Below are 26,610 nucleotides of genomic sequence, written 5' to 3' on the forward strand. Positions count from 1 at the left end.
AACTTGTATTTTTTGGGAAAGTGAATTTTAAAAAGTGGATTTAAAGAAAAAAATAATTATATAAAGCAAAGTGTGTGGGTTTGGAATGGCAAAAACATATACATCGTATTAGCTCAATTATATGGGTTACTGTAAGAGATACAGAAAATTTGTTAACTGATAAAATGTTGGGGTTATTCTGATAAACATTTTATGAGTTGACAAAATTTTGACATCTCTCAAAGGAGCCGAGATAATTGAGCTCGAAATTCAATCAGGGGAAAATACGATAAAGATCAAAAGCTTATATATCTCGGTTACTGTAACAGATATAAAAAATCTATCAACTGATAAAATGTAGATGACATTTTGATAAACATTTTATCAGTTGGCCAAATTTTGATATCTCGGTAAGAACTGAGATAATTGAGCTCAAAGTCTCAACGTTCAATTCAATCAAGGAAAAATAGATAAAGTTCAAAAATCAATCATAATGATCCGAAGAGGAAGGCAGTTGGGCAAAAGAATCCGTCATCGATGCGGATCCCATTGAAGGCGTCACCCGTTCCATATTCTGCAGACTCTGTGCATTTCTCCTCAGGCACGACGCCAGCTCAGCGTTCGCCTCTCGAAGCAGCTCACTCTGTCGTGTGATTTCCTGAAAATTCTTCGCACCGATATTTCAATTTTCTGAGAATTTTTCATTTAACCTCTGACGACGCGCCGACCAACGCCCACGCCTTCAACGAGTGACTTCTGCAGAACAACAAGAGTAGAACATCGACGTCGACAGTTTCACAGCACCCGTATTCCTCTCCATACGTTCTTCTGAAAAAATTAAATTAGAAGGTTACTGTAGTTCTTCATTTTTGCTAATTCGTTAAGTTTTATTATGCCCCTCATTGCGTCGCCTTCCTCTTCGTCACAGAAGTAAAGAAGAAGAGGTGGGGGTGTAAATTTCGACGCCCGCTACAGTAACCCATCTCAAGTTTACCAGAGTTTGCGGCGCGAATCCCGTCACCTTCCGTTGTTGTGTTAAATTTCGCAGGGGAGAGTGTCTTTTTTTGCTGCTCCCCTTGTCCTTTTTCTTATTTTCAAGAGAGAGTCTGTCTAAATTTTATCCATTCGTCTTGTAAACATAGTCAATGTTTGCGTTAACACTTGTGAGAGAGAAAAGACAACCCGATGATGAGGATGATGAGCTGCTGCTGCTGGTGCTCCTTATGTTGCTCCTTCCTGCGCAGCGGTGCTCTCTCTCTCTCTCTTGCACTTCATTTCGAAATTTCGTCAGTTTTCGTGTCGATGCTCGCACTATCAGAGTCTGTATGTTGACATGGTTTTGTATTCCTAGAGTGGCGCAGCGATCCGGGGCGACAATACACAAGATGCTCAGGAAATCACAAAAATACACCACCTCGGAGTGTCGGAGGACGAGCAAGTGATCGTCGAGAGAAAAACGAAGAGCATCAACAGATTATCAGCGGTTCATCAGGTTCAAACGATCAGAATCAGTCAGTAAATAAACCGTACTTTCTTTGGTCCTAATTATCTCGATTTCTGCAAGAGGTATCAAAAACTGTCCACTGATAAAATGTTGTTGATATCATGATAAACATTTTGTTAGTTCACTTTTTGATACCTCGTACAGTAACCGAGATACATAGGCTAAAGTTGGCACTGCTGTACGCAGTCGTTGGCGACGGCCCAAAGGCGGCTCACCTGCGGTTTAGGCATCTAATGCTTTGAGCTCAATTATCTCGGTTCTTTTGAAAGATTTCAAAAATGTCTCAACTGATAAAACGTTTACCATAATATCAACAAAATTTTATCAGTTGAAAAAAGTTTGATATCTTTCAAAGGAACCGAGATAAATAAGCTCAAAGAGCACGTAGAAGATGGGCCTTTATTAGAGCATTTACTGTGGTTTGAAATCGGTCAAATTTTTGGCATATTTTTTTCTAAATATGTTTTCAAAAACAGTAGTTTTTTGAGGTTGAAAATTTGATCTTCGAATTCAATGCAATATTTTCAGAACATTTTTTAAAAATAAAAACAAAAGAGGATCCCAAAGAAGAAAAGATACCCACATTGGCGGCAAAAAAAAAGCTCTTACACCTTTGAGCCAATTTATCTCGCTTTCTGTCACAGCTATCAAAAAGTGGTCAACTAACAAAATGTTTCTGATACCATCCTAAACATTTTATCAGTTTATCACTTTTTGATATCTGCCACAGGAACCGAGATAAATCGGGTCAAAGTAAAAGAGTCCTATTCCTGAAGAAGCTGAATCAGGAAGCCGTTTGAATCACCTAATATAATTATCAGCCATAAATCACCTGGCTCCATAACTCATGTCACCTCCCAACCTTGAATGGAAAGAGTCGGCGTCTTCTTCTCTCTGTCTTTTCTCTCTTTTCTTTTCACCGGAAACGATAATAATGCTAGCACCCGCGCGTGTTCTTTTCCTCTTCTTCGGGGGGTCTTCGTAAATGAAATGGATAGGGTGCTGCTGATGATGTGAGGGGGAACACAGATATAATTGTCGCTCGTAAAACGGACAGCTTTTTACTCTCTTTCTTAAGATAGTAAGGGCGACGATGGAGGGGGAAAATTACCCATGGTTCATAAAAAGAGATTTTAGGAGTCTAGGAAAATAATAATGATATTCAACAGGTAATCGTAGGTGGGGGATCTTTCTTGATTCGAAATTTTGATATAAAACTATACAAAAGGAGCTACCGTAATCCTTACTAATCACCTATAGTCATCAATTCTCTCAAGGTATACTTATTTACCTCCTCTACACCTTTATCTGTCGTTCTTGTCAAACATCACAGCAGGAAATCATCCTACCGTACTCCTTTCGCTTCCATTCAAGTACATCGGAAGGAACACTACTAATACTTTCTAACAATAAACACATAAAGCCCGAGATGCATATCATTTGAGAACAGACAGTCCACCATATTTGTCCTATCTTCTTTTGCCCCCTTGTTATTCTTCTCTCCCATTACTCTTCCTCCACGCTTACCATAATAATAACCCATCCATTTCTCTACTAATCCTTTGTAAAACATCTCTTACCTGAGTTGTCGAACCGCCTGCAAAGCCTGTACATATCGTTTGTTGGCTAGGAGAAGCACCAGCGAATCGCACGAGTGTTGGGATCGCGAAATCGAGTCTTCCACGTTTAGACGGGACATTGATGAGGCGACTGATGAGGCGGCGTCGTCCGAAGCGCACATCAGAAGCTCACGGTGGTGCTCCAGAATCGCAGGGGAGAGGGAGTACGTCTGAAAATTTGAAATATCTGAAGAGTAGAAAATTATGGGTATAGTACTGGGAACTTTGGGTCTTTACAGAAAAGAAATTCGATTCGAAACTTCAAATATTTCAGAAATTTTAGTATTTATTGGGTATTTAACTTTGAGCCTAATTATCTCGGTCCCTGTAAAAGGTATCGAAAAGTGGTCAACTGAAAAAATGTTCATCATACTATCTAACATTCTTTGTCAGTTGACTACTTTCAGATATCTTTCACAGGAACCGAGATAAATTGGCTCAAAGTTAAAAGTTAGAAATCCCTTCTATTACAGGCATCACAGGTATTACAGGCACTTACAATTTCCAACGTATCCTCAATAAAGCGTATTTTTAGACATTTTCAGTTTTGGTACTTTTGTCTGAGCTCCACATAACATATTTTATAACAAAGTTAAGCAAAAAAGGTGAAACTTTCAAGCAGACCCAAGAAACCTGTAATAGAAGGGTCCTTAATTTCGATCCAATTTATCTCGGCTCCTATCATAGATCTCAAAAAGTTTTCAACTAACAAAATGCTTATCATAATTTAAACTACAGTTTGTAAGTTAACTACTTTTTGATATCTCCCACAGGCACCGAGATAAATTGGTCCAAAATTTGCAGTTTACTTGTCATGACGACCGCTTAGCTTAACCTAGGCTGGACCCTTCGACTCCAAAGTTGGTTATTTTCTTCCGCCAGACTTCAAATAAAGCTCGAATTTCTAGCTTTTTCAGCTTGTTGTCAGCTTGATAGTTTTTCAGTTCAGATTTTAACCCGTTTCAAACAAATGGTTCAAACAACAAAGGATGGTTCATAAATTTCTCGCATCCAGTTATTGACAGCTTTGTGGGGATTCATCGTTCATAGGCGGAGGAGGATAGGTAAATTATATAATAACTCCCTCAATTGCCATATACCGTATATCTTGGAAAAACCAACATAGAGGGGTCACGACTTCTTGCCGCCACACACACATGCGCGTTGCCCAATTATCAGATCATCCTCATGACGACCTGGCTGTCACCACACCCCACTTCTCTCCTCTCCGAATAGGAGGTACCGCTCATCCTAATTGCGCCACCACCACCGTCGTCGCTTCAGAAACAGCGCGCCAGATTGAAGAAGTCGACAATGTTGACGGATTAAGCGAGTCGTCTGAAAGGTGTCTTCTTCCCCTTAGTGGAATGGAAAGGAGTCACCTGTCCTTCAGACATCAAAACGATCGAAAAACGAAGAAAAATTGAGAAGTGGGGGACCGACTGGCGTTCTTCTATTCCCTTCCCTTCCTATTCTCATCACTCATCGTCTCAAATTGAAACTGGCAAGTGTGTGCTGATCTTATCGTGTATCGACGACTTCTTCTTCGTGTTTCCTCTAATTTGCCGCATCATGTTGTCTCGTCTTCTCTTTCTAACAACCATCTGATGTGACGACGAGAATTGTGTTTGAAGAATGAATTGATGTGAAAAAAAGGGGAAAGAGAAGTTCCAAAAAGTACAGTAACCAAGATTGCAAGAATCAAAACTAATATTGGGGAAAAGATCACAGACATCCATGTCGCTACATTGTTTTCCCAGCTGTTGCTGCTTTCCACACGTCAAATACACAACCAGCTACCGTAGTCGCTAGCGCCAAATTTCATGCCTTTCTTCTGCCTTCAGCATACAAATCAACTAGCGAGAAAATTGAGCCGCGTCGTAATTTGTGAGCTGCCGCTAGAGCCGCCTCTGTCGACAACCGACGACGACGTCAACCACACCACTCTCCAAAACTTGTTGTCATCAATCATTCCGAAAGTCCCGGGGCCTACCGATGACAGCTTCATGTGTGCACACAAAAGGAGCTGTCCAGAGAGGGAGAAAAAGCTTACTTTTCCGTCACATACCAATTATTATGACTCAAATGTGATAGGCGGCGTGTTTCCGTTTTTCTGACTCTCCCTTTTACGCAAAATGTTGCAACCAACTAGCTACCGTAACCCTAGAACAACTTCCGACGGCTGTGTGTGAATAGAGGTACTGAAGCGGACCCCCATAATGGATGTAATATGAAAAATGAGAAGCTAGAAGAGCAGAAGACGTCGAGGGGAGCGCCAAAAACCTAATCGAGTGTGCTCTAATCTCCTTTGATTCGCCTCATTTCTTCAAGACAAAACGTCAAGACAAAAAGTGTTTGAAATCACGGAGATTACGGTAGATGGGGTCTTGTTTATGCTTCCATTCAGAACAACACATCCCATTTCCATTTTTAGGGAAAATTTGAAAAACCTGAGCAATCTGAGGACCTTACCTGTGAACCAGTGGAATTCTTGACAGCATCCGACATATCTTTCAGGGCATCAACCATCAGCTTCACTTGGAATACGAGCTTGTTCAGTAGTTTTCCCATATCCAGCTCTGAAGTCAAACTGAACGATGACGTGGATCCGCCAAGAGCAGATAGCTTGTACGCCGAGCGAAGAGAGTTCATAGCCTGAAAAAAAACAGTGGCATAGATTAATTTTTCGCTGCATTTCTATAATGGGCAAAATTCGAAAATTGATAAATTATGATTTCGTTTGGAGGCACCTAATTTTGAGCCGATTTATCTCGATTCCTATGAGAGATATCAAAAAGTGGTCAACTGATAAAATGTTTATTAAAAAAACAGTAAAATTTTATCAGTTAGTCACTTTAGGATACCTTTTACAGGAACCAATTCAAAGAAAAACACCGTTATTACTCTAATAGGATTCGATGCCGGTACTTAAACTTCAAGCTCAATTATCTCATTTCCTGTAAAATATATCAAAAAGTAGTATGGTAACAAAATGTTTCTGATAACATGATAAACATTTTATCAGTTCAATACTTCTTGATACCTTTCACAGGAACCGAGATAACTGAGATCAAAGTTGAAACATGGGATTACCGTCATATCAGAGCAAGCCTTCAAATGTCTCATTTTAGTGATTCTTTTGGAGTTTGTAGAAAAACTCTTGATTTTTCGAATTTTTGGAAATTCAGAATCTTCGAAACATTTTGATAAAATTTTGGAAATTTCGTAAATTTTACATTTTTTTTAAATTTGATTTTTTGGAATTTCTGGAATTCTGTAAACAGTTTGGAAATTATGAAATTATTAGAAGATTTGAAAAATTTGGAAATTTTGAGAAATTGTGGTATTTTTGAAAATATCGAAAAAGTTGATCGTCTCTTAAGAGACATCCTTATGAGGGTCTCTGTCAACTTTGAGCTCAATTATCTCGGTTTCTGTGACAGTTATTTTGAAAAAAAATATCAATTGGTAAAATATTACTGATAATATGATAAACATTTTATCAGTTGAAAGTTTTTTTTTCATATCTTTTTCACGAATCGAGATAATTGAGCTCAAAGTTGACGATTTGGGTGCCATTCTATTAGAGTGTTCACGATAAGTCTTGTTTTAGAGTGGCGTTCTACAGTGTTTAAACTTTAATTTGTATAAAAAGTAGTATATTATTGTTTTACAGGATTTATGAAACTTCATTTTTTCCAAAAATCCAAAAGCTCCAAAATTCCAAAATTCCACAGATTCCAAAAAATCAAAATCTTTTTCTTTACGTCTCTGGCCATTTTTTTTCAGGCGCCTCCCCAAAAATTTTTTCTAGACACCCCATGGAGATAAACTAAGTGGTAAGAACATTCATCTGCCCTAATCTTGACATGTCATCTTGACAGACATGTACAATTCTCAGGCACAATGGGTGGCGAGGAAGTGAACACCTCACAGGAAGCGCTGAGAGGCATCCCCACAACCACCACAGTGGGAGGTTATCTGATCAGACGGGGCGTGTGATGTCACAAATCACTTTGTTAGTTTTAGACAAGACAAGGATGGATTGAGAGGAGATATGGGAAACAAAGGAAATTAAGAAAATTGAGGGACTTACCTTTTGGCACTGATCCCTTCTCTCATCAAACGTCTCCCAGTGCTCTTTGAGCTCATTCAGCGTGTGCTTCAGTCGTTGGCAGAGTGGAGAGTTTCGCAACTGAAAAATGCGAAAATAGTTGAACCCCAGACCCCCAGACCCCCCCCCCCTATCCAAAAAAAACCCACAAATTGCTCCGTCACAAACAAAAATGGAATCTCCACCACATTGCACAGAATCTCCTGAGCCGATGTGAAGCTTCTTGACATTGCTCGATTCGTGAGAAGATGTGAAGCGTCTCGTAGAAGAGCACACACTTTACCACACGACGCTTTGTACAGTTGAGTTGATAGAAGAGTTCCATACGCGAGCAAATTACTGTCATTTGATTCGTTGATCTCATTTACAGTCATTGCGAATTCTCGTTCCACTTTTGAATCCAAATGATGAGAGCATTGGATTCGAAGCGTCCTTGAGCGATTCGGATAGTATTCGGATGCCAGCATTGAAGCATTACTGTAGGCACATACTGAGGATCCATCCACAGATGTGTTCTCTTCTTCCAAGTGACGGTGTTCACTGAAAAATGAAATCAGAATTGTTACTGTAACTGCTTCATAAATTTTGAGCTCAATTATCTCGGTTCCTATAGGAGATATGAAAGAACTGTCAACTAATAAAATATTGCTGATAGTATGACACATATTTTCACCGTTGACAGATATTTGATATCTTTCACAGGGACCGAGATAAATGAGGTCAAAGTTGGGAACACCGTAAAGTTGTCAACTGATAAATTATTTATCATAATATCTCCTACATTTTATAAGTTGGCAAAATTTTGATAACTCTTATAGAACTCATGATAATTTGGGTCAAAGCAAAATAGCGTATTTACTCTAAAATAACGTTACCCTAAACTTACGCTTTGAGCTCAAGTTCCTGTAAAAGATATCAAAAATCTGTCAACTTAAAAAAAATGTTGGGGATATTAGGATAAAATTTTATCAGTTGACAAAATTGCAATATCTTTCGAGGGGACCGAGATAATTGAGATTAAAGTTAAAAGTTAGAGGACCCTTCTAATACAGGTTCCGCAGCATTCTTTTTTTAACTCACGTCATCTGAGAAGAAATGGAAACAATATTATTGGTGAGACGACTCCTCAAATCATCATCAGCCATCGATGAAGCCGTGACACTTCCACCACGACTTGTGAATGCTTCGATATCCTGTCTGAGGAGCATTTCCACATCTTCCCGATCATCACATTCAGATGGGCATGGAGTTCGTTCTTCCTCATCGTCGTCATCTTCCTCTTCTTCCAAATCATCATCATCGTGATTTCTTCTAGAATCACTTTCACTGTGATCCTCTTCATGCATCTCTGATTCCTCATCGTCTTCTTCTGGCTCCTCTTCTTCATCTTCATTTCTCTTCGTCAAATTCCTCGTGGAGCTTCTCACCGAACCCTTCTCATCATCCTGATCTCTAGTCGGTCTCATCGTTGATAACCATCCAAAACAGCTATCGGCAGTTTCAGAAACACTATCATGTTCTGCTTCCAAAAAGTCAAATTCTTTGAAGACGCGTGGGAACGAGTCAGTGATTCCGGATTGAGAAGGATCTGGAAGTGACATCGTGGAAGCCACTTCTTGTGACGACGCGCAGATTCGCTCATTTGACGATGAGGCACTTCCAAGATCAGATCTAGAGAAGACGAGGGATACAGAATTGGGCAATCCGATGCGGAGACCCGCAGCTGACAAAATCCCAATCAATTTGTCTCGAACCCTAACATGAGCTGGTGGATATCTCTTCAGACTCGTGGCTGCCACATCCAGATTTTGCTTCTCTGGCGGTTTCTCCGTAGCTGCTGGCTTCTCTTCCGCCGGCTTCACCGTCACCGCTCCAGAATTTCCAGATGGTCCAGTGACGTCGAGTTGGAAGTCTTGATCCTGAATTTGGTGTTCGTTCTTCCATTTCTCAATGATTGTTTTGTAGATTCTCGAGACATCGGGCCAATTTCCGCCTTGCAGGAATCGAGTCACACTTCGGATTACCTGAAAATTTGATCTTCTTTTTATCTTCTTTTTTTTGTTCGGTTTTCAATTCATTAATAGATAATCTGGTGTGTGTAATTCTTCCGGCCACCTGTCTATCTCTCTTTCTTTCTCAAACAAAAAAATTATGACCGCGGTCGGTCGTCATGTCTTCCCCTAGAAGACGTCGTGTCGGCGGTTCATCAAAGAAGGCGACGACGACGTCCATCAAAATCGTATAAAATAACCGTATGAGCTGTATTATTGCCCCCTGTACACAATACCGTGTTCTTTTCTTCACGAGAATCGAAAATGACACATAAATTTCCAGATGGACCCGGCTGCGACGGTGGATCGCCTCCGTTTAACGACTTCTAGGCGGTCAAAGGGAACATGGTTAATGAAAATCCCGAATAGAGGAAGGGATCCTTTTTGAGATTATAATCTTTACAAGAGCAACGGAAATGTTTTGGGGAACTGTCGAAGGTTAATTACCGTGTCAAGAGAAGACCTCAAAAAAGATGAAGAAGGTAACAAAAAAGATGTTATCCTGACTGAATTGACATGATATGTATGATGTCTTTGCAGGATATTGCGTAATTCTGTTATATTTAGATGGGGGGAAATAAGAAGAAGCGGATTATAGGGACCGTTCAGTACCAGAAAAAAAACCAATTTTTGATTTTCTGAGATTCTGAATTGAAATTTTGAAATTTGGGACATTTGGAATTTTTCTGAATTTTCGAATTTTTGAATTTTTGAAATGTCTGAGTTTTGAATTTTTTGGAATTTTTTGAATTTCTGAATTTCCTAATTTCTGAATTTCCGGGTTTTCTGAATTTTGAAAAATTTTGGAGCTTTTCAGGACTTCCATTTTTTGGAATTTTCGAATGTTTTGGTCTTTAAATCTTCGGATTTTTTGAACATTAAAAAATGTCCAAAAAATCGGAATTTCAAAATTTCGAAAATTCGAAAATTTATAAAGCTAAAGCTTTGGTTATTACTGATTAAAAAAGTTGGATCAATCCATTTTGTTTGGCCTTACCATATGTAGCAAACTACTAATCATTAACTTCGACCGTAATTATCTCGGTTACTGTAAGAGATATCAAAAAGTTATCAACTGATAAAAGGTTAATGAGGATATCACCAACATTTTATAAGTTGACTGCTTTTTGATATCTTTTACAGTAACCGAGATAACTTAGGTCAAAGTTGACGGCTTGGGGATCTAACCGCACATACACAGTAGTGGACACACTTCCGACTTCAAGCCTAATTATCTTGGTTACTGTAAGTGATATCAAAAAGTGATTGACTAACAAAATGTTTATCATGATATCAAAAATATTTTGTTAATTGATCACTTTTCATTATCTCTTACAGTAACCGAAATAAATTGGCTCAAAGATTACGGTTTTTTTGAGATCATCTGAATTTCTCGAAAACCAGAAAGATGACTCCTTTCAACTGAAAATATCCTAACAGCTGCTTCCCAGAGACACTTTTATTCATGTTTCTCAGTTTTGAATTTCAAAAATAAACCCCCCCCCCTCCTCTCCCTCTATCCATAGGGTCATTTCTTTCACACATGTTAACATCTGATTCACACAATTATCCCCCACAAGGAGGTGCCAATCGGTCATCAAATGACACCCGGTGCAGAGACGGACACGTATTTGGCTTATAGACGGGCGGCACGGACGGTTTTGAAATCCGAGACCATTAAAAAAGGAATAGGCTGTTGTCTTTTCAAAACGGTTACAATAAGCTTTGAACAACATATGTTTTCCAATAAGACTGAGCAATGAGGGATCTGAGGGATCTTACCTGTGCATTAATCAACAGTGGTGATACGGAATGATGGTTGTGTTGAAGGAGTAAAAAGATCATGTGCAAAACGCTTCCATTCAGTCCAATCACTCCTCTTTCAGTCATTTCAGCCAACAGACACATCAGAGTCTCGACGTTCAACGCAATGCATCCGTCACAAATGTACTGTAGAACGCATTTCATAAACTGTTGAGCATCTTTCATAAAAGTACGCATTGCGTATTGTCTCATTACTGTAGATAGATGAACGAATGGATGATCGGCCGGGGCTCCAGATTGCGTTTTGATCGTTTCATCGCAGTACTGGAAATGAAAAAGTGATAATCTACTGTATCTGATCTAATAGAAAGCAGTCCTATAAGTGCATTTTGAGCCTAATTATCTCGGTTTCTATAAGCAATATGAACAATTTGTCAACTAGTGAAATGGAGATGATATTATGATGAATAATTTATCATTTGGAACATTTTTGATATATCGTATAGGAGCCGAGATAATTGAGCTCAAAGTTTGAAAGTCGGCGTTTGCCGACTAAGCTACGCGATCGGCTGCCGGCCTCTCAAATTTGAGCCCAATTATCTCGGTTTCTATGACAGATATCGAAATATGGCCAACTGATAAAATGTTGGTGGAATTGTGATAAATAACTTGTTAGTTGACAAAATTTTCATATCTTTTACAGCAACCGAGATATATGAGGTCGAAGTTTAAAAGTCGGCGCTTGCCGACAGATTTACGCGGTCGCCTGCCGGCATTTTAACTTTGAGCCTCCATATCTCGGCTCCTGTACAAGATATCAAAAATTTGCCTACTGATAAATTGTTTATCAAAATATCACTCATCTTTTATCAGACATTTTTTCGATATCTCTTATAGGAACTGAATTAATTGAGCTCGAAGTGAACACATAGGCTTTGCAAACACTCACCGAAGCAATCGCATTTGCCGCATTGATACACAAAGCATTCGGAGCTTCGAGATTCGTAGCAAGGTACGGTAGAGTGTGGCAAACGAAAATCGCAATTCCATTGGGTCCTCCAACAATCTCCTCGGATAAAACATCACTGACACGAATCATGGCTTGGATCGATGACTCATAGGCATTCGGGATGACAGCGCCTGGAAAAAAAACTACCGTATTCTTCTATCTCAATTCTTCATTTTCGCAACATCCTCCTCAACGTTTTTAGTGTGTGACCGGTGTCAATTAAAATAGAGATTCGTCCCTCTAAATTCTAAAGAAGGAGAAGACACCCAACACTATCTTAATTTCAAATCTCTATGTGAACCGTTCGGAGTGGAAGAAAAGTTCGCCTCTCTGCCCACAAATTGACACTATCGCCAAGTTCGATCTTTTCTTTTGATTTGTGAAGCGATGCGAGCGGACAGGTGACACGACAAAAAAGGTTTCGGGTGAAGTGGTAGAGAACGCATAAATTGGTAGAACAGAGTTAGGAAATTGAAATTAGGGACTGACAAGTTACCGTAAACTCTAATAGAATGATTTCCTAATTTTCAACTTTGAGCCAATTTATCTCAGTTCTTGTTGAAGTTACCAAAAAGTGTCCAACAGACAAAATGTTCATCAAATTATCATAAATATTTTGTCGGTTAATCACTTCTTTATATCTTTTACAGGGACCGAGATAAATTGGCTCAACGTTGAAAGGGGCATTTTATCAGAGTGAGTCTGCTAGGATGGAAAGTTTAAGCATAACTTGTTTCAAAATTGGAATTTCTGTTTAGATCAAAATGATATACAAAATGATATCTGATTCCACTATATTCAAATTTCAAGTTTCGAGCCAGTTGCCCTAAAAAAGCCCGGTTGATTTTGGGTCATCCGGACCGGCAGAATGGCTATTTTAGGGCCTTTGACTCAAAACGCAGTATGCATTTCCATCCAGTAGAGTTAGATATCATTCTGTAGATCTTGTTAAGTTCTATATTTTACTTTTCGATTCAAATTGAAATTCCAATTTTGAACCGAATTGTGCGCCGGCCCGATTAACAAGTATGGATTACGGTAATTCAGAAAGTTGTTTTCAGTTTTCAGTTGGTTTTGCACAGAAGATCAGGTTACTGTAATTTCTATTCTCTATAATGAAGATCCCCACATTCTACACTCGGATGGGCAAGATTCCCAAATGATGGGCAAGATTTGCTCTACAGATGGGAATACAGACTTCCAGAAAACTTGTCAGCCTGTCCAAATGCTAAAGTTTTGCCCAATTTGTGCCAATATCACGGACAGATTGCTCATGGGGGAATACCCAAGAATGCCTCTTACCTCTAGTGATCAACGACACAATTCCATTGAAATTCTTCCACTCGAGTTGCCCAACCATTTTATCATACTTGGCCAAACATTGCACTTTTTGCGACGTTGGAACATCCAAGATCTTGTTAAGAAGATTCAGCGAAAGCAGAAACTCGTTCTCGATTCCACTCTCAAGCATACTCACTGCGATCGCCAGAATTTGCATTCGAGACATTGTTTCCTGAAAATTATAATTTTCTAAATTTCGAATTCTGAAAAAAATTCTCACTTCATTCACATCATTTTCACTATTCAATTGCTCTGCACTCTTACTTCTAACTAGCGCATCCGGTGACTTTGCACTCCAAGACTCACCATCGGCAACCAGCAGCGATAGACGTGCATCTGAAAATGTAATAATTCTGAATTCTGGATCTCTCAAATCTGATTCCTCACTCTTCTTATCCGACTGCTGTACTCTTGAACAGATCACCGATTGACGAACGAATGCAGGTGTGTAGGATGTGGAACGCATATGGGTCGGAGAAATCGACTGTCGCATTTCGATGGTTTCGATTATCTGGAGCTTCGACTTGTTTGAATCTTTAAAATTTCTTCACTTACCGGTGATATATACGGTGAGCAATCCGTCAGACACAACATCAAATCAGTCACATAGGATTGCGTTTCTTCGTGTTGTTCTCCAGCAGTTTCAGCCAATCTCGACATCAATGACGGAATCCATGGTCCTGGCGGTTGTCCGAGTGCTGAAACAATCTGGAAACATCTTCCAGCCACGTGTCGATTCGAGGTGGACAGTGCCATTTTCATTGCTAGCTGCGTCCAAATCATTTCAATCATTGGCATTCGGTTGATAAGGAGTCGTACTATGTGTTGGACTGTGCACGACAATTGCTCAGAGCTTGGGACTCGCCAATTTCGAGGATTCGCGTCTTCATTCGACCAGAATGGTGTGTCCATGCTGGAAAGGTAAAATATTAGAATTTTCGGATCACATTGTAGAAAAACCTGTTTCTCACAGTTGGGTCCCCATATATGAACCTAGTTTCCTAATTTTCAGACTGTCAACTTTAAGTCCATTTATCTACATTCCAATAAGAGGTATCAAAATTAGGCAAACTGATAAAATGTTTATTAGAATATGAAAAAAATTTTGTTAATTGACTACTTTTTCATGTCTTTGACAGGAACCGAGATATATGTGCTCAAATTTGAGAGCTCGGCTTTTTAAGTCTGAGCCCATATATCTTCATTTCTATGCAGGATATCAGGAATTTGCCAACTGATAAGTTATTGATCATATTATTATCAATGTTTTATCATTTGATAGAGCTTTGATATCTCTTATAAAAACCAAGAAAATTGAGCACAATCTTTAGAGGTCGGTTGCTAACCGCGAAGCTCACTTTTTCATTTTGGGTTGATTTATCTCGATTACTGTAGGAGATATCAAAAGTTGGATCACTGATGAAATATTTCTGATGTTATAATAAACATTTTACCAGTTTAACACATTTTGATATCTTCTACAGTAATCGAGACATGTTGACTTAAAGTTAAGAGGTCGGCAGCCGACCGCCTAGCTCAGCCGGTCATCGTCGACTTTTCGAGTGACAAACTTTGAGCTTATATATCTCATTTCCTGTGAGAGGTATCAAAAACTTGTCAACTGATAAAATGTTTATCAGAATATGAGAAACATTTTGTTAGTTGACATATTTTTGATATCTCGTACAAAAGTTGAGATAAATTTGGTGAAAAAAAGAAGGTGAAAAAACTCACTTCTCACTCATACAAAACACAACAGCCGACAGCAAATCATTTTGCGAGAACAACGTCGGACTTGCGAATATCATCTTCCGGTACTCATCAGCAGTGGCTCGAGCAAACGACGGTGACTCGCCTCGGCACACGCCAACAGCAATCTCTCCAATGATTTCACTAGCTTCTGTCCCATAAATCATCTCATTTTTCAGCAAAATCGATGAGACCAGTGCCAGATGACTCTTATCCATATAGAGCATTATCACATTGATAAGGGTTTGTCTGGCATGACGACAGAGAGCGGGACGAAGAGAATCGAGTCGTAGAATTGATAGATGGAGAAGAAGAGCAACCGATTCAGACCAGTCAACGGAGCATCGAGTACGGATGATGTCACAAATCAAGAGAAGGCCAACTTCACTTCTGGAATTTTAATTTTAAAAGTTCTGAATGAAAATAGCTCTTCTCCTACTTATTGAAAAACTGGACCGGTTGAACAATGGGTGGCAAAAATTGACTCAATGGAGAATAATGTCCACCATACGCTGGCATCGGAAGCAGCCTCACACCATCCTTAGTCGGTTCTTCTCTCTCCAACGAATCTCTTGCCGTTGATCCTTCGTTCACTTTTCGATCCGAATTCTCATCTTTCCATCGGTAATACGGTGGGATTTCACTCCGTTCCAACGTGATTTTCGAGCTATCATGTACAGTACTGAGCCATTCCAAAAGAATCGAGGAGATTCTTGTGCCAACCACTTGCGATACCAACACACAAATTCTCTTGGTATACGGTAGAAGAGATTCTTGAGAAAGAAGAGTGGTTGTGTAGAAGAAGTTGAGAATCGCTGGGAGGTTGGCTGGAAATGAGATAGCCAACGTCTTCCAAACATCTGCCAACTCTTTCTCGTAGTCGGCAGACAGGGTGACTGTCAAATAGAGCAAATTGTTGAGCACTAGTTGAGTGGCTTCCTCGGATCCCCATCCTCTGGGACCTTCGGCTGCTTCTTCTACGACATTCTGGTCGACAAGCTCTAAATTTGAGATCCATGGTTGGAGGAGAGCAAGAAGTTGAGCCTTGTTCGAGCAATTATCAGTCTCCAGACGATATGAGACTTCACTGAATATGGTAACTGTCAAGTGAGGATAAGAATTGGCTAGACGAGTGCAAACGTCTTGTTGTTCGATTGGAAGAATGTGACCTCCATTGTAGACAGTCGTAATCACATCCGCCTGATTTCTCATCTGAACAATCGGAGCAACCTGTTGAGCTGGTGACGTTGCATGAAGATTTGTATCCAAAAATTGCTTTCGTAGTATTTCAATCATGTGAAGAGCACAATCGGTGACTGAGTTGACTGCCAGCATAGATTGACACAGGACGAAGAGCGAGACGAATTCGCAAGGGAAGTCACGTCGAGAGAATACGCGGACCAGGGCTCGGAAGCATCGGCATGCAACTGCTGGGCGCTGAAATTTGAGGATTAGGATACCGTACTTCCACTTTGAGCTGATTAATCTTGGTACCTGTGAGAGATATCGAAAATTGGTCAACTGTTAAAATGTTACTGATAATATGATAATTATGTTGCTAGTTGACAATTTTCAGATATCTCTTACAGCAACCGACAATTGAGCTGAAATCTCAAATCGTCATCTTTGAGCCTAATTATCTCGGTTCCTATGAGAGATATCAAAAATCTGTCAACTGATAAAATGTTTTTGATTACAATGAACATGTTATCAGTTGACAAAATAATGGAATCTTTCATAGGAACCGAGCTAATTAAGCTCAAAGAGCTAGTATAGGACGGCTAGAGCAAATACGGTAACAAGAGCAAGTATTTACCTGTGTATAACATTGCATCATCAACCAATCCAATAAAACTCCCGACTCATTCAACTCCAACATCCACGCTAACATCTCCTCCACTTCGGATTGCATCGTTGGATTCGTCGACACAATTAGTTTCTCCAACCATCCATACAAATATCCGTCTTCTCCGATAGACTTCATTGGCTCAAAAATAGGGCCACAGCAGAGAATCCGTGACATAGCAAGGACCGATTTCTGCTCGACATATGATCCAACTTCCTTGTCTCGATATTTCGATCAGCAGCGATGGCTCGAGAGCACCAATTGATGAAGAGATAGAAGAGATTGTGACGGCGCTCTTCCGAAAATAGAGCTGCAATTTTTATTTTTAGTCTTTGAAAACTAGGAATCCTAGTCTAGGAGGATCCACTCACTGTGTCTGGAAAGATGTGGAGTCGAGTCAACGATCAAATGGATGAGTTTGGCAAAATGAAGGCGGAGCTTAGTGACGACTATAATATCCCGATCCTGGTCACTTTCCAGATTAACTCTCATTGAATCGATAAAATCAACAACGTGTGGATGAAGAGTGTATTCTGATGTCCCAGCAGAGTGAACCAATAAAAGTCCTCTAAAAATAGCGACTTCAATAACTCGAATAATTTGCAATCGGAGAAGATCCTTGCGCTTTCGACGTCTCAAATTGGTCTCCGTTTTCTTTTCAGTCGCCTCTCTTAAGATTCCATTCGATTTCAATTCATCCAACATCATATCAAACGCTAATGGATTGATCGATCCAACGCCAAGTACGACACTATCTCGGATATCAGTCAGATTCTCCCATCGTAGAATTATACAAACTTTCGATATCAGTTGGGACAGAGAGTTTGGAACTGGCGTTCGTGACGATCTGAGGGATGCCGAAACGGATCGGAAGACGTCTCCAGGGCCATCCATCGAATTCGTTGGACTGAAACTCCGTTGTGACAGGTTGTATGGAGCTGGTGCCAGAGCACAACACATGATGAGGTACTTCTGCCAAAGAGCAAGACAAGCTTCCTGTCCAAGTTGTTCTCCAAGAACCGAAGATGTTCCTTTGCTTTTCGAGCCGCGGAGCAAAGAAGAGCGGCTCTCGTTTTGAGGAGTACTGTAATTTTTAATTAACTTTTTGAAAATACCGTAGTTTCTCTAATAAAAGTCTACTCATCTTTGAGCTCAATTATCTAGGTTACTCTGAGAGATATCAGAAATCTGTAAACTGATAAAATGTTAATGATATTATATTAAACAATTTATCAGTTGACAAATTTTTTATATAGTTGACAGGTACCGAGATATTTGAGGTCAAAGCAAAATGTACTCCAATAGAACACCCCCGGTACTTGCACTTAAAGCTCAATCATAACGGTTCCTGTAAGAGATATCAGACATTTGACAACTGATAAAATATTGGGGATAATATTATGAACATTTTATTAATTGACAAAATTTTGGTATCTTTCACAAGAACCGAGATAATTGAGCTCAAAGTGCACGAATAGGGTGGGCTTCTTTTAGAGGAAACCCGAACGGTAACTTCATAAATTTTATCAACTCACTTCGGATCCACATAACTCGAAACCGCATTCAATCTCGAGAAAAGCACTGGCCATGCGTAGGCAACCGCACTTGGACACCTAGTCAAAAGATGCTTAATCTCAGCGTATCCCGAAAGTGCACACCCCCACGGATCCCATTGAAAGTACTCGTTTCCTCTATCGCTATTCACCAGTGTGTTGTCCGTTTCGATTGTGGAGATCTTCTCACAAACCGATGCAAAGTCTAGATTCCAAGACATTCGTTCCTTGATTGGAACATGCTCAATGTACTTTTTGACAACGTATGGAGTGGCTTGATCAAGAACATCAATGACTGGAGTGTCCATAGTTTCGATTCCAAGGAGATCGTAAATCAATTGGATTTCCTTCAGGATGCTGACCGCAAGCTTTCGTGGGTTGGATCTGGTTTGGCACAAGTAGACAATCGCAAGTCCTTCAATCTGATGGAGAACACTGAAAATGAAAATTGTAAAGGAAATACTGGAAAGCCGATGAGCTCTTGGAGCTCAACTCACTTCAAAGTGCTGTTTGCGGATCCTCCAATCGGAATCGATGTTGATGGTGCACCTTGTGAATGCGTTGGCGTCGTTGTCGTTGAATTCGTGATGGCTGTTGGAATCGAATGAAGTGAAGACGATTCCGGAAGAGAACATAAAGAAGGTGTCGGTTGATGCGGTGATGAGGAGTTGGAGAGAATCGAAGACGCAGATGTTACGGTATTCGGGAAGGAAACAGAAATATGGGTACTGTGTGTGCTTGTAATGTGCGTATGGCTCATCGAGCTGGCGTGTGTACTCGGTGGACTAGTTGGAAGCACAACTTTCTCCGATTCCCGCTTTTTCTCAGCCACAATCGCCTTGTTCCAAGTGGTCAGTGATTGAAGCATAAGTCTCAAGGAATCATCCAGAATCTGGGGATAGAAATCCGAAATCTGGGATTGAATGAGGGAGAGGTGACTGATGAACACTTGCTCTCTCCAATCTGGGAATTCTCCGATTATCGTCTGAAGTGTGATTCCAGACATGTTACGGAGTTCCTCATCGAAATGAACAGTCAGTCTTGTGAGCAAGTCAATTAGTTCCTGAAAATGAAACAATTTGGTATCGTTAGGGGACCAGTCTTAATTTTTACCCAATTTATCTCGGTCCCGATGAAAGATATTCAGAAGTGGTCAACTGATAAAATGTTTCTGATAATATGATGAAAATTTGGTTATTTTATCACTTTTCAATATCTTTCACAGTAACAAAGATAAGTTGAACCAACGTTGAGGGGCCCTTCTCTAACTGGAAGGTGCCGTAATTCCTCTAATAGACGTCCACCCAAAACTTCAACTTTCAGTTCAATTATCTTGTTTCCTGTGACAGATATCAAAAAGTTGTTGACTAGCAAAATTCTTATCAGATAACCAATAGCATTTTATCAGTGGACAGATTTTCGATATCTCTGGTAGGAAGCGAGATAATTAGGCTCAAAGATGACGATTTGAGTGGGGCTCTATTAGAGCAAGTACGGTATTTTGCTTCGATCAAGCTTATCTCAATTTTTGCAACAGATATCAAAAATCGGCCAACTGATAAAACATTTTTGATATCATGATAAAAATTTTGCCAGATCAATCTTTGGTATCTCTTACAGGAATTGAGATAATTGAGCTTAAACCGCACGTATAAGCGCTACACCTACCACATGCGACATTGGATCAGGCAAAAGTCTTGGAATCGCGGCAACACACGTTCGGAACAGATCCAATTTTGGCTTCGCATCTCCACCCATCAGCTCGTCCGGCTCTTTTCCTCGATTCTGAATCGACGACATCATGAGGGGTTTTCCGATTTGCGTATCCAGAAGACGGAGGATACTGTCGAATGCTTTGCGGCACTGCGGATAGAACGGATCGATTCCAATGGATCTGGAAGATAAAAACATGAGATTTGTAATAAAAATTTTCAAATATTCGAGACAGTCATTCTCTACTGGCTCATGCTATTCAATGAGTCATGGTACCCCTATCATCAAAAGATCATGTGACAAAAAATCGAAAAAACAAACCAAATGCCGTTCGAGCTAGTAGGAATGGGGGGGGGGGGGGGGGGGGGGTATAAAAGACTATGGTAAAACAATATGTAAATAAGATGGGGCGGGGGAGGGGTCATAAAATGATCGAGCATGACCGTAGTATCTCTTGTTTTATCGTTGATAAACATTTCTGTGACTACTCTATCTCTTGGTACCATCCTGTATCAAAGGAAATAGGCATTCTTTTGTGTCCTCTCGGAAAGTTTCCAAGTTTGGCGAGATACCGTACTCCCTGAACTTTAAGATCAATTATCTCGGTTCGTATGACAGATATCAAGAATCTTTTAACTGATAAAATGTTGGTGATGTTATGATAAATAACTTAACAGTTGACAAGGTTTTGATATCTTTCGCAGGAGCCGAGATAATTAAGCTCAAAGTGCAATTAAGGTTTTTTTTGTTGAGAAATTGTCAAAAAGTAATTTTGAGGTTCTTGATTACAAATCTAAAATCAATTTTTCAGCAAAACTTTTACTTGTGTCAGAAAATGCGATTTTCAGCTTTTTGGGTTTTATATTTGTGGTTTAGTTAGCTTGTGTTGAAATGTCGTTTTGGTGTTCCTATCGTTACCGGCTGAGCTATGCGTCAGGCGCTTAACGAACGCCCCTACTTTTTGAGCTCAACTATCTCGCTTCCTATAAGAGAAAATCTGTCAACTGATAAAATATTTGTCATATTATCAGTAACATTTTTGTAAATTGCAGATTTTTTATACCTCTTACAGTAACCGAGATAATTAAGCTCAAACATAAGCGGGCCTTGTGTCACAGGTTTGCCGGTGTCCACTTCTAACTTTTCAAGGAAGTATTCCTTGACTTTAAGCTCAATTATCTCAGCTTCTCCAAAAGATATCAAGAACCTTTTAACTGATAAAATGTTTGCCATAATGTGAAAAAAACATTTTATCCGTTGACTAACTTTTGTTATCTTTTCCAGTAACCATGATAAATTGGCTCAAACATAAGCTGGTTAGATGCCCCTTTTATTAATTGCTTAAAATGAGTCTCAAAAGTCCTAATGACCTGTTTTCCACTAATCCCTTCTGGTACCCACTTTGAAATCTCATTCGTCAGTGGCCTTGTAATATACTGCTTCTTTTTCGTCTTGTGCACAGTTCCACTTGCAGATGGACCCATCGATTTTGGCATCGCTGGTGGATCATCCTTCTGTTGAAGACCATCGGCAATGACCATCAGAGCACGAATTCCAACATTCATTCGTTCAGCATACAGAGAACGTTGAGTTCTGTTATTCACACAAAGTAGGTCAAAAATGATTTCTTTAAAAGCGAAATCCAATTTCTGCTGCGAGATGAAATGGATGATTTTGACAAAAATGTTGAGTGGTGCATCTCGTGGCACAATGTATCGATTTCCTTTGGGGAACAGACTTCCGCAGATCGAGTCCAATCTTGACCGAGTCGCCGCATTTCCATCCGCATTATTTCTAATCATGTAGACCCATAACAGCCGATACAAGCTCTCCAAAGCGACACGTGCCACTTGGGTATCCTTGTTTTTGAGATGAGACAGGCACGCATTCAAGAATTGAACCCAGTTGGCGAGGAAGAAGTGCTTCTGACTGACACAGAGAAGACAAGTGATCAGAGGGAATGCTGCCTGCAAAATTGAAATTATTTGAAAATTACCGTATCCACCGTAATAGAGCCAGATTACCTTAAGCTCAATTATCTCATCTTCTATAAAAGATATCGAAATGTTGTCAACTGATAAACTGCTTATCATGTTATCGAAAACATTTTTGCAGTTTACAGTTTTTGATATCTCTTACAGGGACCGAAATAATTGAGCTCAACGCGCAAGTATAGGTTGCGACCACAGAAAAAGGGGCGGAGCCTATTTTTGCCTGTTTTAAGGTCTGTAACTATGTCTGGAAAAGCAGGACCAATATGAAAATTTGTGTCCATATGTAATCAACTACGTAGAATTCAATTATTTAGTTGTTTTTTTTTCAGAAAAAAAAGAACCGAAAAAGAAAAATCCCAAAAACACTGGCGAGTGGCAGGATACTGTATAGGCATGGGATTTAAAATTAGAACTAGGTCAACTTTAGGTGCTTATAACTAATCCAATAAGATTGAAACTTTGTGAGTATATGAAACAAAAATAGAGCTTCAATTCTGTAGTTGACAACTTTTTTGTGACTTTCCATTCAAGCTAGATACAAGGGTTTTGAAGAACTTACCGTAAACACTAATATAATAGGAACCCAACCAAGCTGTCAGCTTTAAGCTCAATTATCTCGGTTCGTGTGAGAGACATCAAGATGTGGTAAATTGATAAATATTGCTGATAATATGATAAATGTTGCATTAGTTGACAAAATTTTGATATCTTTCAAAGGAGCTGAGATAATTGAGATCGAAGTTTGAGCTTCTATTGGAGAGTCTGTTTGTGCATTTACGGTAAATTTGAAGCTCCATATTTTTTCTATAACAAATTTTACCATAATGTGACTAAATACGAAGTTGATGCTCTATTTTTGCGTAGTACACTCACAAAATGTGAGCTGAATCTGACAAGTTCGTAACCCTTTTTAACTAACTTGAAAGTGGCACAACTTACCAACTTATGTTGCTTCTTTGAAATCATATCGTTAGTGGTAATGTACAATTTTTGGACCAGCGAGATGAGTGCCGGAATGTTGGTTTCCCTTTTTATTTGCTGAAAAAAAACTAGTTTTTTTCTCAAAAATTCCAAGAAAACCAACCGCCGCAACAGGAAGAAGAATCTCCACCAGCAATCCCATGACCGCATGCTTCACATCCTTATCCTTCACTTCTAACAACAAACTTCCCAAATCGTCCAAGAATTTGAGTCCACTCTCAAAATCTTCCACTTGACTCGAGTTGATTCGAAGGAATTTCATCGACATGATAAGCGCGACAATTTGTTGAGCCGCAGTTTGTGAGACGTCTTTTTTGAGTTCCAGGATATGGGTCATGAAGATTCTAGAAGGAATTTTTGGCGGGAAATTTGAAATTTTTAATAATACCTATGAATATGAGTGAAATAGGTGCTCGAGAGTACTCCCAACACTTCCCCATACGTCTCCGCCACCACCAAATGATTCGTTTTGTTGATTCCAACAGTTGACCTAAATTTATTTTGAAATTTGAATATTGTAAGTGCCCCAATGGAAGCCCACCTTTTTTGAACTCAATTATCTCGGTTCCTATAAGAACTATTCAAAATCTGTCAACTGATAAAAGGTTCATCATAATATCACCAACTTTTTATCAGTTTAAACTTTTTGAATACCTCTTGTAGGAAACTAGATAATTGAGCTCGAAGGCGGCCTTCTATTAGAGCATTAACGGTATTTTTAAAATCCAATTCATTGAAAAACTTACGGCTCTCTGTATTGCACATTTTTGAAGCAAATCTCTAGAACTTTCTTCACGAGTGGATCACATTGTGGTAGATGGAATTCAACTTGTGGAAGAATTTCAATGAGCACCAAACAGAATAAATAGTTGACTGCCAGCAGTTTCTTCGCAAGTTTCAGACGTATTTCAGCTCTGAAATTGTTTTGAAATTTGTCATTGAAGGGCTCCTCATATTTTTTAAGTCACAATTTTTGAGTTTTGAGCCTTTAAATTTTATGGCACTGCGTTACTCCCTAGGGAAACATGATTTTAGGTCAATTTATCTCGGTTCCTATAGGAAATATCAAAAAGTTGTCAACTGACAAAATGTTTATCATGTTATCAGTAATATTTTGCTAGTTGACCACTTTTCGGTATCTTTTATAGGAGCCGAGATAAATTAGGTCAAAGTTCGGCGGTAAGCTAATTTCCGCTGGAAATGTAATATGTCAAAAATGCTGAAAATCGAATTGAGTCAAATTTTTTATAAAAATTCAATTTCTCAATGTAAGAAGGGAATAGATATTTTTGTTTGACATTGTCTGAAAATTTTAGAAAACCCCAATCATTTTAAAACTCTTTTCCTGAAACCTAAACCTTTGAATCAATTTATCTGTGTTACTGTAGAAGATAGCTAAAATCTGTCGACTGATAGAATGTTACTGATGATATGAAAATTATGTTGCTAGTTGACATGTTTTTGATATCTCTTACAGTAACCGAGATAATTGAGCTCAAAGTTGAGAGTGCAAGGGTTTGCGTTACGTGCGGATGGATGGCCCCCGCCAACTTTTTAGAAACATTTTGTTAGTTTACCATTTTCCGATACTTCTAATTTGAACCGAGATAAATTGGGTCAAAGTTAGAAGGGCGAGAGTTAGCGTCCCGGGCTGATGGATGACCCCCGCCAACTGTCAACCCAATATCTCAAAAAAAAAAACAAACTTACGTCACATTTGGCGAGAGCATTGATAGAGACAACGACTCATCGTACTTCTCATGCCATTCAACAAGAATCTTCAAAATCGGCGGAAGACATATCTCAGAAAGTCCATGAAGTGTATGACAAAGTTATCGAAATAAGGGTCTCCACCTCGTTGCAGCGTCTTATTCAACATCTTTTCCAATGGCTCTTCTTCGGTCACAATGTGCAATTTTCGTTCGAAAATGTTGAATAGGTCCATCAACGCGGTTTGACCCACAAATGGTCCACTCAATTGGGTTAGGTCCAGTTGTCCCAGATTTACCATTCGAGTGCCGCCCCATGGTAGTTCACATGTCGCGATTCTGAAGAGTTACAGTAAATTTTTGAAATTTCTCGTTTTTAGCTCGTTTCGCCTGCAAATGTGATTTATTGACAGTTTCAGAACGATAACTACCGTAACCTGAAAAATATTCGAATTTCTCAAAAATTGTTCTTCCTTCCTCTCCGTTTTCCTGCAATTTTCGCTGGGAAACCGTTAAAAAACCGAGAAAAAAAAATCAGTGAATAAATTAAAATTACTTTTAGGATACTGTAGTTTTCCTTTCGGGACCTTCAGTTTTTTTTGTTTGTCAGTCTAACACAATAAACTTTTTGTTTTTCTTAAATCGTAGCCGTGGGTCCGATACAAAACCATTAAAATTAACCATTTTCAGGCTACTGTAGTTCTTTTTCGAATTCCAATTTTTAATTTTACTCCATTTGCAGGCAATTTTTCCAAGTTGCAATTTTTGCTGAAAAATCGCCAAAAAAACCAGCAAAAAAAAAAATTAAGAAAATTCAAAATTTTTCTCAGGCTACTGTAGTTTTCGTTCCGGGACCTTCGCCTTATTTTTGTGCTTTTTCGACTTTTTTTGCTGGAAAATAGTCAAAAAACCGAGAAAAAATCAGGAAATTGGAAATTATTTTTTCCGACTACTGTAGTTTTCGTTTCGGGACCTCAGAAGGAGAAAAAATTGGCAAATTTTGAATTATTTTTCGGATCCTGTAGTTTTTGTTTTTCGGACAATTTTTCCGATTTATAATATTCTTCGGTGCTTTTTTCGATTTTTTTTGGTGTGAAATCGTTGAGAAAATCGAGAAAAAACCAGAAAATTTAAATTATTTCTCAGGCTACTGTAGTTTTCGTTTCGGGACCATCGGACATCAAATTTTTCTTTTTTTTTGGCATAAAAATTGATAATTAACAACTTTTTCGCACTTTTTTTTCAAAAAATCAAAGCTTCTATAAGAAAAATTTCTATAAATTTCGAAACCTAAATTAAAAAAAAATTTTACAATAAAATTTTAGAAAAAAAACGCACTTATCAGCTGTGGACCTCACTGTCAACGTTCCCGGATCACTTTTCCGCCGTCCCAGACGTCCTTTTTTAATTCCCGAGCTCATTTTTGTTGTTTCATATGAGCTCGAAAAATTGTTGTTTTTTTTTCAATTTATCTGAAATTTTTGGCAATTATCTATAATTATTTTATAAAGCTTTATTTATAAAGAAAAAATGGAAGAACTATATTTTTAAAATCACTAAAATAAATGAAAATTGTTTTTCGAAAATTTATCTGAAATTTGAGCAATATTCTATAATTATTCTATTCAGCAAAATCAAGAAATTCAAAATTTCAAAATCACTAAAATAAAATTTCCCCGGTCCG

General features: G+C 39.0%; 1 protein-coding gene across 1 annotated transcript; it reads right to left on the bottom strand.

Moving 5' to 3' along the window:
• Positions 1 to 463: 463 nt before the first annotated feature.
• Positions 464 to 26,347, bottom strand: Cbr-sax-2 (the record flags this gene model as incomplete). Its single annotated transcript, XM_045236130.1, is given in 28 exon segments — positions 464 to 637; positions 690 to 807; positions 1,192 to 1,228; positions 2,487 to 2,488; positions 3,064 to 3,272; positions 5,575 to 5,799; positions 7,169 to 7,297; positions 7,366 to 7,756; positions 8,297 to 9,240; positions 10,999 to 11,355; positions 11,975 to 12,171; positions 13,343 to 13,915; positions 13,933 to 14,294; positions 15,116 to 15,520; positions 15,570 to 16,651; positions 16,947 to 17,197; positions 17,348 to 18,060; positions 18,512 to 18,964; positions 19,027 to 19,592; positions 20,198 to 20,423; positions 21,644 to 22,209; positions 23,068 to 23,274; positions 23,321 to 23,561; positions 23,606 to 23,707; positions 23,964 to 24,131; positions 24,928 to 24,995; positions 25,016 to 25,265; positions 26,265 to 26,347. 28 exon segments carry the CDS (start codon positions 26,345 to 26,347, stop codon positions 464 to 466), a joined length of 9,099 nt encoding a protein of 3,032 aa, XP_045097279.1.
• Positions 26,348 to 26,610: the final 263 nt, after the last annotated feature.

Source organism: Caenorhabditis briggsae, assembly GCF_000004555.2.
Source record: "Caenorhabditis briggsae complete genome, chrIV, whole genome shotgun sequence".
Lineage (NCBI taxonomy): Eukaryota > Metazoa > Nematoda > Chromadorea > Rhabditida > Rhabditidae > Caenorhabditis > Caenorhabditis briggsae.